General features: G+C 34.9%; 1 protein-coding gene across 1 annotated transcript; it reads left to right on the top strand.

Moving 5' to 3' along the window:
* Positions 1 to 5,517: 5,517 nt before the first annotated feature.
* LOC133196084 (neuropeptides capa receptor-like) lies at positions 5,518 to 6,603 on the top strand. Its single transcript, XM_061332026.1, has one exon. It carries the CDS (start codon positions 5,530 to 5,532, stop codon positions 6,601 to 6,603), a length of 1,074 nt encoding a protein of 357 aa, XP_061188010.1. The 5' UTR covers positions 5,518 to 5,529.
* The last annotated feature ends 7,667 nt before the right edge of the window (positions 6,604 to 14,270 follow it).

Genomic DNA, 14,270 nt, shown 5'->3' with positions numbered 1-14,270 from the left:
ACCAGATAGATTTTTTGAAATGATTTTTATTGATTAAAGCAAAGGGGGATAACTCTTCAAGGACAGGATGAAGTTACAAATTAGGGCACGCTCCGCTCTTACAAAGTGGTACTAAAACATGAAAATTATGTCTAAACATACTGAGTATTCAGCCCATACCTATCTATTATGCATTTAATTTCATCGAATCTGAGGCTACAATGTATAATGGGTAAGATACCTTAATTTTAAATTTGTAAATGACCACCTGTTTGGACTAAGGTAAGGACAGATAGCCACAGTAAGGTTAGCCTAATATGCAAACACATTTTTAATCAACTTTGTTTTAAAAAATCACTTATTGTATACTCACCTTCCGAGAAGATGGCTTACTATGTTCACAATTGGAATAAGTTTTACAAAGGAAAACATATTTTTTGGGCTTCAACTATTTTGTAATAATGGGAATCTGACCTAAAAGTCATGAAAATTTGTAAACATGTACAACTGGGCTTCAATCCTATATGCTCACGTATTTTCAATTCTTTTTTAATCATTGACACCATAACATAACATATCGCTAATCTTTTAATAAATCCATGATTTTTCATGACAGTCAAGTAATTTTGCAGTCTACATTATGAAAATTAAGCTATTTTACTTGATTTCAAGATAAAGGAGAAATCATGATGTCCAATTATTACACAAATTATAAATTACTTACTAGAATAGGACGTGACCAGAGGATGGTAGTCCGACTGTTTTTAAATGTACACAGACTCTGCAGTTTTAAGATCATTAGACTGTATGAATAAATAATGTGAGGTTTCTCACAACCTCTGCAAATTGATTTTAGCTCAACTGAGCCAAAGGCACAGGTGAGTTTTCTGATCTAAGCTTGTCCGTCTGTTTGTATGCCGTTTATTTTCACATCCGCAAGAATCACATAATCAAATTTAACCAAATTTTGCCACATCGTTCTTGGGTAAAGTAATTCAGTTTGTTTAAATGTAAGGTCATGCTCCCTCCAAGGGGAATTAAGCAATGAAATATATGGAGATAGCGAACAGTATTCAAACTCAAAAGTCCATTCAAACAATACAAATCAGGAGCAGAGCAAACACGGAACTCTAAAAATCAGAGGTGGGATCAGGTGCCATGGAGAAGTGAGCATCCCTTGCCGACCGGTTACGCCCGCCGTGTGCTCCTTGTCATAATCGGGAAATAACGAAAAATCAGTCGACAACTCAGTGTGTAAACAGTGGTCTAACTACTAGTATGAAAAACGTCGGTCAGTCAACAAGGAAACGATGGAAAAGCTGAAGTCATTCTGTTTGTCATACAATTTTGTTGTATTTTTTAAAAAAAATTATTTATTCTTAATTCGCACATATCACAAATGCAAACAATCCCAATTACATACAATACAAAACATGTGTGAAAGAATTTTTAGAGATTGAGAAAGAAAGAGAGAGAAGGGGGAAGAAAAAGGAGGAACTAAACTTTTCAATATATTGTTAATAAAAATGATTTTAGAGTTTTTAAAGTTTTTCATCAATTTCCTGACTATGTCTTGTAAATTCCTCACATTGACATTTTTTTAAACAGTATAAACTTTTCAATTCTAATTCTATCAGTAATTACATGTTTTAAAGCCCCAGTACTTAATTTTACTTGAAAAGATGTACTGTTTAAAAGTCTTAATTAGAATTTTTTGAGCTTTTAAAAGGTCGATCTCTTTTTGCATTTACCATTTTGCAATTTAGTTGTTAGTTGGCCTTTATCGTCTATAGTCAGTAAAACATCTAATTAAAATATGAAACAGATGTGGCAGATTAGTGGTGTCTTTTACTTCAAGTTCACTGGGATATATAGAGTCCACATATGAATGGAAGTAACTACTGTTAATTGATATCAAAACATCACAGATATACATGTATCTGAATGTCGTGTTGAAGATCACAGAAAGTGTTTTTTTTTCTTCTCATGTAGAAGTATTTGAATAAATTCATAGGAATATAAAGACAAGTCGGCTAATAAAGAAGCACAATTAGTGCCCATCACATTTCCAACATCTAGGAAGTCCTGGTCTCTGAAGACTACATAAATGTTGTCAATGAGGAACTCCAGCATCCTTTTAATATCAGTATACTTTTGTGTTGAATCAGAGTGATTTTTAAGGATTTTATTTTATTGATGACCAATCACAAGACACTAAAATGTCCGAGTTTCATAAAATATATGGAGATAACGAACATTAATTTATTCAAGCTCACAAGTCCATTCAGGAGCAGAGCAAACAAGGACCTCTAAAATATCAGAAGTGGGATCAGGTGCCATGAAGGAGTGAGTATCCCCTGACCGGTCACACCCGCCGTGTGCTCTTTATGTCATGATCGGGAAAATAATGGAAATATCCGTCGACATTTCAGTGTGTAAATAATGGCCTAACAATTAGTATGAAAGACGTCAGTCAGCATTTGACTTAGTGATAGATTGTACTTGCTGACAAGGTCATTGTATCAACAAATGAACTTACAAAATGATGACTTCAAACGAGACTGTTGATATTCGTGTTTCATCAATTTGTTTGTCAATAACTTACCTCGATTTAGAAATTGTTCATACGTAGCGCACACTCTTGCGTATTGAATCATTGACAGATATAAACCCCATATGCAAGTCATAAGGGAGTAAGGGAAGTTGACGATTGAAAAGTTAGAGTCATCACGCTAATCATAAAGCTTTGTTGTCAGATTACCATTATCGTCTTTTTCTAGTAAAATATCTAAATATGAAACAGATGTACCAGACTCTGTGGTATCTTTTATTTCAAGCTCACTGGAGTATATCGTGTCGACATGTGAATGGAAATAGCTATTGTCAATATATCTAAATATCTAGGTGGTTTTTGGAGACCAGGCCCCAGGATCATGAAATAGACTTAAGTCAAAATTTCAGTCGTCCATAAAATATTTATTACTTGTGAATCTAAACTCGTAATTTGCATGCAACAGCAGTTTATTGCTGCAAAGTGAAAAAGCATTTTCATTTTGGACTGCTACATTAATTTTCTAAATCATTTTAGTGGAATATACATTTTTTGACTTAAGCTTAAGATGTTTCATGATCCTGGGGCCAGTCTTCCAACAATCCCATGGGTACCAATTGCGCCCAATTATTAGCAGACCATTTTTGTATTCATATGAAAAAGAATTTATTTAAAATCTTACACATGAGAAGAAGAAAACACTTGCTGTGGTCTTCAACTCGACATTTAACCCAACTCGACTCGATCAAAAAAATACAAACATCATCTTCGTCAAATTTTCAAAATGTGGTCAATGATGGGGCATTTGACAAAGAAATAAATAGGATGGCAATTCGTTTAATATCTTTGTATCAAGAGCAAAAGGCTATTGGTGATATTGATATGCATGTATTCCCATGTAGTGTGGTGAAGATAGAGTTTGGCCAAATCCTGGTTTATTTGAATAAATGGATGGCTATGATATACTACTTACAGAAAAAATAAAAGGGAATATTTTTAAATAAATAACACACAAATAAGGGGGTGCAATCAGGTAATTTCTAAAGAAAAAGAAAGTGTCTTGTACAGGAAATGGATTTTTTTTAGTAATTATATCTTTCCCTAGTTTAACTAATTCAAACATTGTCAAGAAGAAAAAAAATCAAACAAAACAAAACGGAAAATTAAGTCTAATAATAAGAGGTCTTATATAACGAGAACATTATTCTATTATTTCGAGATATTTTTATTCAATCGTTCTTGTTATTATGATTGTTATCTTTTTCTTCGTTTCAGAGGATAAATTTTAAATTAGATTATTTTTTTTTTATACCTTTCGAATTCGAGATTAAAATGCCATGCAAGAATTAAATTGTCTTTCGCTTATTTTAATATTTTAGACAGAATATAAAAGGTTATTAATGGCAATTTTGAAACGTATGCTAAGGGCAGAGAAAGAAAGCTATAATTTTATATCTTAATGTTTTTATACAAATTAAAGGTTACAAATGACAATTTAGAAACGTATGTAAAGGACAGAGAAATAAAATGTAATTCTAAATCTGAATGTTTTCATAGAAACTCCTTTGAATATTCTTTTATCACATATTTACCCCGTTATCACGTATAGAGATCACTCATTGGATATTTTTTCCATATACCACAGTTGTGACGCCACAATGGTAATGAAGTAAAAGAATGTAGCATCATATATAAAAACAATGTAAAACATTGAAAGTTATATATAAAACATGAAATGTATGGAGATAACGAACAGTATTCAAGCTCAAGGGTCCATTAATCAATACAAATTTTGGAGCAGAGCAAACAAGGACCTCTAAAACATCAGAGGTGAGATCAGGTGCCATGGAGGAGTGAGCATCCCCTGCCGAGCGGTCACACTCGGCTTGTGCTCCTTGTCATGATCGGGAAATAACGGGAAAATCCGTCGACAATTCAATGTGTAAATAATGGCCTAACAATTAGTATAAAAGAAGTCAGTCAGCATTTGAATTAATGATAAATTGTATTTGCTGACAAGGTCATTGTATTGACCATAGAACTTACGAAATGGCGACTTTAAACGAGACTGCTGATATTCTTGTTTCATCAACTTGTTTGTCAATAACTTACCTCGTTTTAGAAATTGTTCATATGTAGAGCATGCTCAACTGAGAGATATAAATCCCGTATGCAGGTGATAAAGGTATATTACTGCATAAGTAAGGGAAGTTGATGATTTATGTGATAAAAAGAATCGAATCTCTCATAATTTGTGGTTGGATATAATTATTATCCAACTCGCTGATTGTTTTTTAAATCCCTCACCAAGGCTCGGAGATTAAAAAAATCATTGGATAAAAAATCATATCCAACCACAAATCATTGGAGACCCTATATTAATCACATGTTTACTCCTTTGTGCAGTGGATATCAATCATATGATATCGTTTTTATATCAACAGTTGTGTGACAATGGTTTTTACATGAAAGTGATGAAGTCAAATGAAGTGGATTTAATCATATATAAAACCAATGTAAAACATGTGATAGCTCTGTGTAAAACGTGTGATAAAATGAATCTCCCATGGTTTGATATGATTTTTATCCAATTTAACGAGTTGTGTACTTTTTATCCCCAAGCCTTGGCGATTATATTAACGTCTTGGAGACAGTGTAGTTTTATAGACGTCATTAATAATTCTGAATTATTCTTTTTATCATAAATACAAAAGATCAAATACTGCTATTCATTCATTCTATTTTATTTAAATTCAAGGATGTGTCCAATTACTGATGAATGACAAAATTCAATTAGCACCTAAGATTCTATTCATTAACACATCTGAAGTAGCAACATTTAAGGAGAAATTCCAAACATAACAACCATAGATAAAAAGATTTCATCTTTTGCTGTGTGAATTGATTTCATATCATTCATAAAATAGGACTCCTTTGAAACAAAGGGACACCATTAAAAAATGGATGGTATGCACCTTCATATACTTAGGTCACTAAATATGACTAGCAATTCAACCTTGAGCATTGATGACCTTCTCGACTACTTTGATATCAAGGAAGACGAACCCCCCAAACGTGTCAGGAACGAGACCATCATTTTTGGAGGACCTTTTGTCTATTTTGTAGGAGTGGTCGGGAACGTTTTGGCTCTTACTGTCATGCCACATTTTGCGCGTCGTGTGTCCACATACATGTACCTCTTGGTTTTGTGTATACTGGACTTGTGCGTGCTCCATCTTGGTTTACTGGTCATCTGGCTTCGAGAGATTCTAGAAATTGACCTCCACTCCCTGTCAAGTTTCTCGTGTAAGACTCTAACGTTTCTTGGCTACGTCTGCAGCGATTCGTCTGTTTGGTTGGTGATGGCTGTCACCTTCGAACGATTCATGACAATGTGTCATCCACTAAAGGCCACCTCTCTTTGCCGGGTCCGTCAGGCGGTGTTTATCATTATCCTAATTCTCGTCTTCATCCTTTTGATAAATCTCCACATATTCTGGACAATAGGTCTTATGCCGGACAGCAATAATTCTACTGTGTGTGGTCAACGGAAAGACATCACCCTTATTTGGCCTTATGTTGACTTACTGGTGTATTTCGTCATTCCATTTCTAAGTACTGGAATCTTCAATTACAAAATTATAAGAAAAATTCGCGGAATGAAGAGAAATTCCCAGCTAAACATTTCCTTGACAAATGTAAAGGCTTTCATGACAAAGAAGACTAATGTCAGAAAAAAGTTGACGGTGATGATGGTGATTCTGTCGCTTACATTTGTAATAACGACATTTCCTATGGTTTGCATGCTTTGTGTGACAGCGGTGCTGAAAACTCTCTCTCAACCTATTGATATTAATCGTCAACTGTTCAACAAAATGTTTTCCTTTGCTGAACTCCTCATGTTTACAAATCATGCTGTTAATTTCTACTTATATGTCGCCAGTTCTAGAAAATTCCGGAAGGCATTAAGACAGGTTTTATGTGAATGCAAAGTTTCTGACTCTTCTGTTTTTGAACGCTCAGAGAATAAGTACAGTAATAACTTTGTTGCAGCCGACACGCTGTATTCTTGAAAGTGTCAAATAATATGAAATTGTAATGCATAATTAGTATTAAATGCTGATTTTACAACTTAAAATTTCAAAGTTCTTTTGATTAAAAATTTACAATTATGTGGTCTAAATGAATGGATCCACGTAAAAGACCAAAGACAATGATTGTTAATTTTTTAATTTGTTTTTTTTTTCTTAAAAAAATGGATTGTTAAGATGATGCTGAAAATGCTTAAACAACGCAAAATGTCGTGAATTATTATGAAAAGCCTATTGCTCGACTGGTAGTATTAAAACACGATCACACTGGACTTTATAGGTATAATTAGAGAATTTTTTTTGAAGTTTTTGACATACAGGGCCACTGAAAGACTTCAAGATTCAAAAACCGATCCCCTCTAGTTAAGTCACCTGAGTCACTCAGGTGACCTATTGCTATCCGTTCTCGTCCGTCGGGGTGCGTTGTGCGTTAACATTTGAACATTTTTAGCTTCTTCTCTGAAACCGCTTAACCAATTTCAACCAAATTTGGCATATAGCATCTATGGGTGAAGGGGAACAAAAATTGTGAATTTCATGGTCCCTGCCCCCCTGGGGCCTGAGGGGTGGGGATAAAACCACCAAAAATAATGCAATCTTTAAAAATCTTCTTCTTTACTCCTGGACATCAAGCAGTCAAACTGTTGGCATCATTGTAATAAGCATTGAGCCCTCTACCAAAATTGTGAATTTCATGGCCCCAGGGTCAGGGGTTCTGGCCCCAGGGTGGGGCTACATAGATCATATAGTGAAAGTGCATTATTTCTTTGAAAATCATCTTCTCTGCTCCTGGGTATTAAATAAGGTAATTAAGTACATAGTTATGAAGAGCAAGAGTGCCTCTTCCAAAATTGTGAAATTCATGGCCCCAGGGTCAGGGGTTCTGGTGTTAGGGCGGGGCTCTATTGATTATATAGTGAAAATGCATTAATTCTTTGAAAATCTTCTTCTCTGCTCCTCGGTATTAAATAAAGTAACTAAGTACATAGTTATGATGAGCAAGAGTGCCTCTTTCAAAATTGTGAAATTCATGGCCTCTGGGTCAGGGGTTCTGACCCCAGGATGGGGCTATGTAGATCATATAGTGAAAGTGCATTATTTCTTTGAAAATCTTCTTCTCTGCTCCTGGGTATTAAATAAGGTAACTAAGTACATAGTTATGATGAGCAAGAGTGCCTCTTCCAAAATTGTGAAATTCATGGCCCCGGGGTTAGGGGTTCTGGTGTAAGGGCGGGGCTCTATTGATTATATAGTGAAAATGCATTAATTCTTTGAAAATCTTCTTCTCTGCTCCTGGGTATTAAATAAAGTAACTAAGTACATAGTTATGATGAGCAAGAGTGCCTCTTTCAAAATTGTGAAATTCATGGCCTCAGGGTCAGGGGTTCTGGTGTTAGGGCGGGGCTCTATCGACTATATAGTGAAAATGCATTAATTCTTTGAAAATCTTCTCCTCTGCTCCTGGGCATTAAGGTGATAAACTAAGTACATAGTTATGATGAGGAGGTGGGCCCCTTCCAGAATTGTGAAAGCCATGGCCCCTGGGTCAGGGGTTCTGGTGTTAGGGCAGGGCTCTATTGATTATATAGTGAAAATGCATTAATTCTTTGAAAATCTTCTCTGCTCCTGGGTATTATTTAAACAAACTAAGTGCATGGTTATGATGCATAAGGATGCCTTTTCAAAAATTATGAATTTCATGGCCCCAGGGTCAGGGGTTCTGGTGTTAGGGTGGGGCTCTATTGATTATATAGTGAAAATGCATTGATTTTTTGAAAATCTTCTTCTCTGCTACTGGAGATTATTTAAACAAACTAAGTGCACGGTTATGATGCATAAGGATGCCTTTTTAAAAATTGTGAATTTCATGGCCCCAGGGTCAGGGGTTCCGGTGTTAGGGCGGGGCTCTATTGATTATATAGTGAAAATGCATTGTTTCTATGAAAATCTTCTTCTTTGCTACTGGAGATTATTTAAACAAACTAAGTGCATGATTATGATAGGCAAGGATGCCTCTTCCAAAATTTTTAAATACATGGCCTCAGTTTTTGGGGTTCTTGAGGAGGGGGGGGGGGGAGGGGGGCTCTATTGATTATATAGTGAAAATGCATTAATTCTATTAATTAATCATTGACTAATCCTGTCTGCTCCTTAGTGTTGAGCTGATAAATAAATTGCTTAGCTATGATGAAGATGGGAGCTTCGAACAGAATTTTTAAATCTTGTGGTCCTAGGGTCAGGGGTTCTGGCATAACGAGGAAGGGGGGGGGGCTTTTGATAATATTGTGGAAAAGTGTTAATTTTTTGAAGTCCATAGTTATGATGATGAGGGTAACTCTTCCAAATTTGTAAATTTCTTGACCTTCGGTCTTGGGTTCTGGTGTTAGGGTAAGGCTTTGTTGAATCTGTAGTGAAAATGCATTGTACCTGTGAAATTCTTCTCTGCTTCTGGGCATATCGAAAGCAAACAGAGTAAAAGTTTAAATGATATAAGTAAGCGTATTTCTACCAGATTTTTAGCTCACCTCAACGAAGTTGGGGGAGCTTATGTAATACCCTCGGCGTCGGCGTCCCAGGTTAAGGTTTTTGGAGCAGTTTTCTTTTCAAGTACTTCTATGGCCTATATTAGTCAGAGATGCATGGAGGATGCTTCTAGTGTGTTTCATTGTACCAGTCAAGGTTTCAGATGCTGCAATTTCAGCTAAAGAATGACCAGGTTAATGTTTTTGGAGCAGGTTAAAGTTTTTGGAGCAGGTCTCATTTCCAAGTAACTATAAGCCCTATATTGACCAAACTTGCATGGATGATACATCTAAGGATGCACACTACTTGACTTGCTTCGGATGCTGGATCTGACCTATACTTTCCGGATGAGTGACCAGGTTAAAGTTTTTGGAGCAGATCTCATTTCCAAGTAACTAAAAGCCCTATATTGACCAAACTTGCATGGATGATACATTTAAGGATGCACACTACTTGACTTGCTTCGGATGCTGGATCTGACCTATATTTTCCGGATGAGTGACCAGATTAAAGTTTTTGGAGCAGATCCCATTTCCAAGTAACTAAAAGCCCTATATTGACCAAACTTGCATGGATGATACACTTAAGGATGCACAGTATTGAACTTGCTGCAGATGCTGAATCTGACCTATATTTTCCGGATGAGTGACCAGATTAAAGTTTTTGGAGCAGATCTCATTTCCAAGTAACTATAAGGCCTATCTGAACCAAACTTGCATGGATGATGCATCAAGGGACAAACAATCTCAAAACTTGCTTCGGATGCTGGATTTGACTTACATTTTCTGAATGAGTGTCTAGTTTTATTTTTTCAGATAAGTCCATTCCCAAGTAATTGCAAGCCCTATCAGACCAAAATTGCATAAATGTTGCATCTAGGGATGCACACTCCTAGATTATTAGTTTAGTGTGGGACTTTGCCTTACTTAAAGACAACATTCGTTGAGGTGAGCTCTGTAATCTCTGATTACCTATGTTTGAACATCTGGACAATTTGTCTAAGCATTCTGGTCCTGGACAGGGCTCTATTAATTTGTATTCTACTGAGAGAAGTTATTCCCCTTTTCCATTCACCTTTGATAATTAATCACTGTAAATAATGTATTTGAAAGATTAATAGAATAAGATAATTATGCAAGAATGTTTATCGCATAATTGAAAAAGTACTTTCTTAGTTTTAATAATCAGGCAGACCTGTAAGTAATAGATAAATAAAAATGAGACAAAAATAACTTATCTTATTAAAAGTTCTTCAAAGACCATAAGAGAGGTCAATGCTAGAGGCCTTAATATGGGTTTAAAAATAGTACAGAAGCACTAATAGTTTGTTAATAGTCTGCATGGTGATAATATTAAGTGGGGGATAGATTAGAACTCAAGTTATGAGTTGATACTGAATACTAGACTAATTATTTTGTTGATCCTGATCTTCCTACTTCTCTTGCTTTAGGGCAACAAAACTTCATCTGTCAGTGTATTTAACTTCTAAATTGTTGTATTATACTCAGGTGACCGTTAAGGACCTTGGGCCTCTTGTTATAAATATACACGTATCAAACGAATTTCTTATTTACAATAATATTTCTTATATTTTCATGAAATATTTGCAGTAGATTACAATTGCTTCAAAGAGAACCATTGCTTAGTTTTTTTAAAAATTTATTTCTTGTAAAAACCAAATGAAAACGCCATGCATATGGTCGGATAAAACTTTATCGTACATAAAGAAAAATAACAAAACACCCGTTTATAAAGTTTTTCAGGTAATTTTCAGGTATAATGAGTAAACAAGGAATCTTTTAAGTTTGTTGTTTTGTTTTGATGGTTTGTCACGTTTACGAAAATAAATACAGTCAAACTTCGCTATCTTAAACTCAATGGAACTTCGAGATATCTAAATGTTCGAGATATTACGGTTAGAAATTTAAAAAAAAAAAATAGTGGTCTTGACTTTCAAAGCACTTCGACATACCATTATCCATTGTCGAGATATCAGCTCGAAATGACTAAGTTCAAGTGTACAAGTCATTAATCTTTTCATATTATCCTTAAAAAAATTTCTATAGTGAAATCGGTAAGCCTCCAGTCAAAATGACAATTAATTCAATAAAAATTAACAGATGTACTACGAGTATTTAATTCCCTATTCACTATATCCCTTTGAACTCGAAATAAAAGACACGACAGAGTCTGACACATCTCTTTCTAATTTGGATATTTTAGTTGGAAAAAAAATATTAAAGGGATCTGGGCACAAATATGAAGTTAATGATTTCTAAAATTTTCAGTATAATATAATGATTTATATGTAGCAAGAACATTTCACTCAAAATATTATAAAAGCGTTTTTAAAAACTTCTATCTGGAAATTATTAAAGCTACGAATTTCTGGACGCATTTGATTGACGCACATCCCTGCACTTACACGAAGTAAATTTTATCCCTGTTTAAGAAAAGTGAAAAAAATTGTTGTGTATTAATGAAAAATAGTAAAACTATACTCAGGAAGATTCAGTTTAGAAAGGTGAGAAATTACCAGTATTGTCAGTCCGTGCTCAGTGATGTATGCAGAGTAAACAAATTGAACATACCCGGTAAAACGTAAACATAAACAATAACAGAGCTCTGTTTACAAAAACAGGTATTTGATATGTTGTTATGAATAATGTTTTTGTCTTTCAATTTTAAGAATTTTCATGTAAGTTCAATTCATTAAACCCGATCATGACAAGGAGTACACGGCGGGTGTTTCTGGTTGACAGGGGATGCTCACTCCTCAATGGCACCTGATCCCACCTCTGATAGTTTAGAGGTTCGTGTTTGCTCTGCTCCCATTTTGTATTATGCCAACAGACTTTTGAGCATAATTACTGTTCATTATCTTCATATTTCATAATAAAAATTAACATTTAATATGGGAATATGAGGCAGATAAAGGATCCTTTACTATATAAAAATTGTTTTAATGAATTTTAAATAATGAGCGTTGATTGAGGAAAGATAAATTTTCACCCCCAGAAAATAACATAAATAGGTTATGAAATATACTTCTTAATGCAATATGTGATCAATTGGTTAAATGGACATTTATATGCCCTCAATATTTCTCCCACATGCCAGATGTTTTGACAGTTAATTTGTTATTATAGTCTTTAAGGTTAATCAAATCACGTCCACCCGTATTTTGCAAATTCTAGGATGGCATGGAAGCTTGCTCTCATAACATGTACATGTTCTATGAGTTTAAAATACAGAGTATTTTTATTTATTTACAAAACAGACATGACAAATACTTTTAGAGATCGAAAATTCGAGAGAACAAGGTTTGCTTATTTTATTACGGGGAAATGTCGAGACCTTTGTTATGCGAATGAGCGTATGTGTGAATACACTGAACATTTATGCGCTGAATGTCATGGCAGTACATGTCTATTACGAGGAATATTTTAATCATTGGAAAGTGAAGTCGGAACTAGAACATGTTATTTTTCTTTTAACAAAATTGTCTATGAAGATCCAACCAATAAAAAGACCACATTCTGATCGGCATACCGCGCCAACTCGGCGTCGAACCACCAACTTGATGGACCATCCAACAATTGGGGAAAATTGACCGAATGGCATCATGCATAGTTAAAACACATATTAGTGTAAATAATTGAATTAAGTTAACCTTGAATTATTGTTTTGGAGTTCTGAAGAAACCTCGCTGAATAAACCGCTTTAATGCTACCTACAATATGGTTAAAACTCGGGGAAAGATTTAAGATCAAACACGTGGGTGCGGTCTTTTTCCTACAGTTTGTAGTCCCGATCTCCAAAACTACATAAATATTGTCAATGAGGAACCCTGGCATCTTTTTAAGTTAAACCTAGAAGATCGGATCGTCCAACAATCTACTGGAATTCCCATTGGCACAAACTGTATTCTTTAACAACCGACCTGTTTTTATATTCTTATTTATTCAAAAAAATTCTACATGAGAAGAAAACTCCTGAAGTTGCTTCTAATTGAACATTTCGATATATCGACATGTTATCAGTTTACAAGAAATATGGAGATATTCTTATTCATATATCAGCTCAATATTTTTATTCATATGTCAGCTCGATATACTAGTATCACAGTGAACTCGAAACACACAGTAATGCACAGTAAAAGACACAGCAGAGTCTGTTACATCTGTTTCCTAATTAGATGTTTTACTGACTACATGATTGTACATATGTATAATGTTTAACCAACAACTAAACTTCACAAGATGGATGGCTTTAACTCTTCCATCGTCAACTTTCCGTATTTATGTAGTAATATTCCATTGAGACACGTAGGTGGGCCTTCTGTTTGTTCTTTTGATACTGAATTATGTCTGAATGTTAGGAAAAACCAAGTTAGGAAAAACAAAGACAAATTAAAGAAACACCACTCTTGTCAGGATTTGTTTAACACCTTGGAGGAGGTACCAAATAAGTATCTTTAAATCATTATGAGTGTTAATAGAGGATTAGACAATAACATTAGAGCATAGTTAAAAGAAGGATATATAATACGTCAAAGAAAACATCATACTCTCTCCTCGTGAAAAGAAGGATAAGAAAGACAAAGCTTCTGATAATATTTAACTCTAAATTAGTAAGACCGCCAAAATAAGGTTGAAATACAAAATCACAAAAGAGGGGACGCTCAGAAAACCTTGGGGGATGTAGAGAGGTAAAAGTCAAGAAAGAGAAAACTCTCGAAGAAAACCTGGAGGAGAAAATGTAGAGAAGTAAAAGTGAATGTTCTTCAGACTATTCATTGTGCATTCTTCGTCATTGTGCATTTTAATGACTTTTACTAGACTCTGAACACTAAATTAGTGATGGTTAAGCTGTACCTTACTCAGGGTCATGTGTATGAAGCCTGTAACTCACTAAAGTCACTGGGGGACGGGGGTATAAGATACCAACTAGGGGTAATATAGCCTTAGTTACTCTGTATCTGAATCAATAAGACTAGGACTCAGCCTCTGAAGTACTGGTTCTGACAGTATACTGGTACAACAAGAACTAGCGACAGTCACCCTTTCTTCCTGTTCTTACGCGAGCCAATGCTGACGTCCAGTTGAAGAACGGAAGTCCTCAAC

This window comes from Saccostrea echinata, unplaced genomic scaffold (genome assembly GCF_033153115.1).
Source record: "Saccostrea echinata isolate AGI-Se365-2 ecotype Australia unplaced genomic scaffold, CSIRO_AGI_Sech_v1 ptg000030l, whole genome shotgun sequence".
Taxonomy (NCBI): Eukaryota; Metazoa; Mollusca; class Bivalvia; order Ostreida; family Ostreidae; genus Saccostrea; species Saccostrea echinata.
This window is presented reverse-complemented; position numbering and strand designations above follow the sequence as displayed.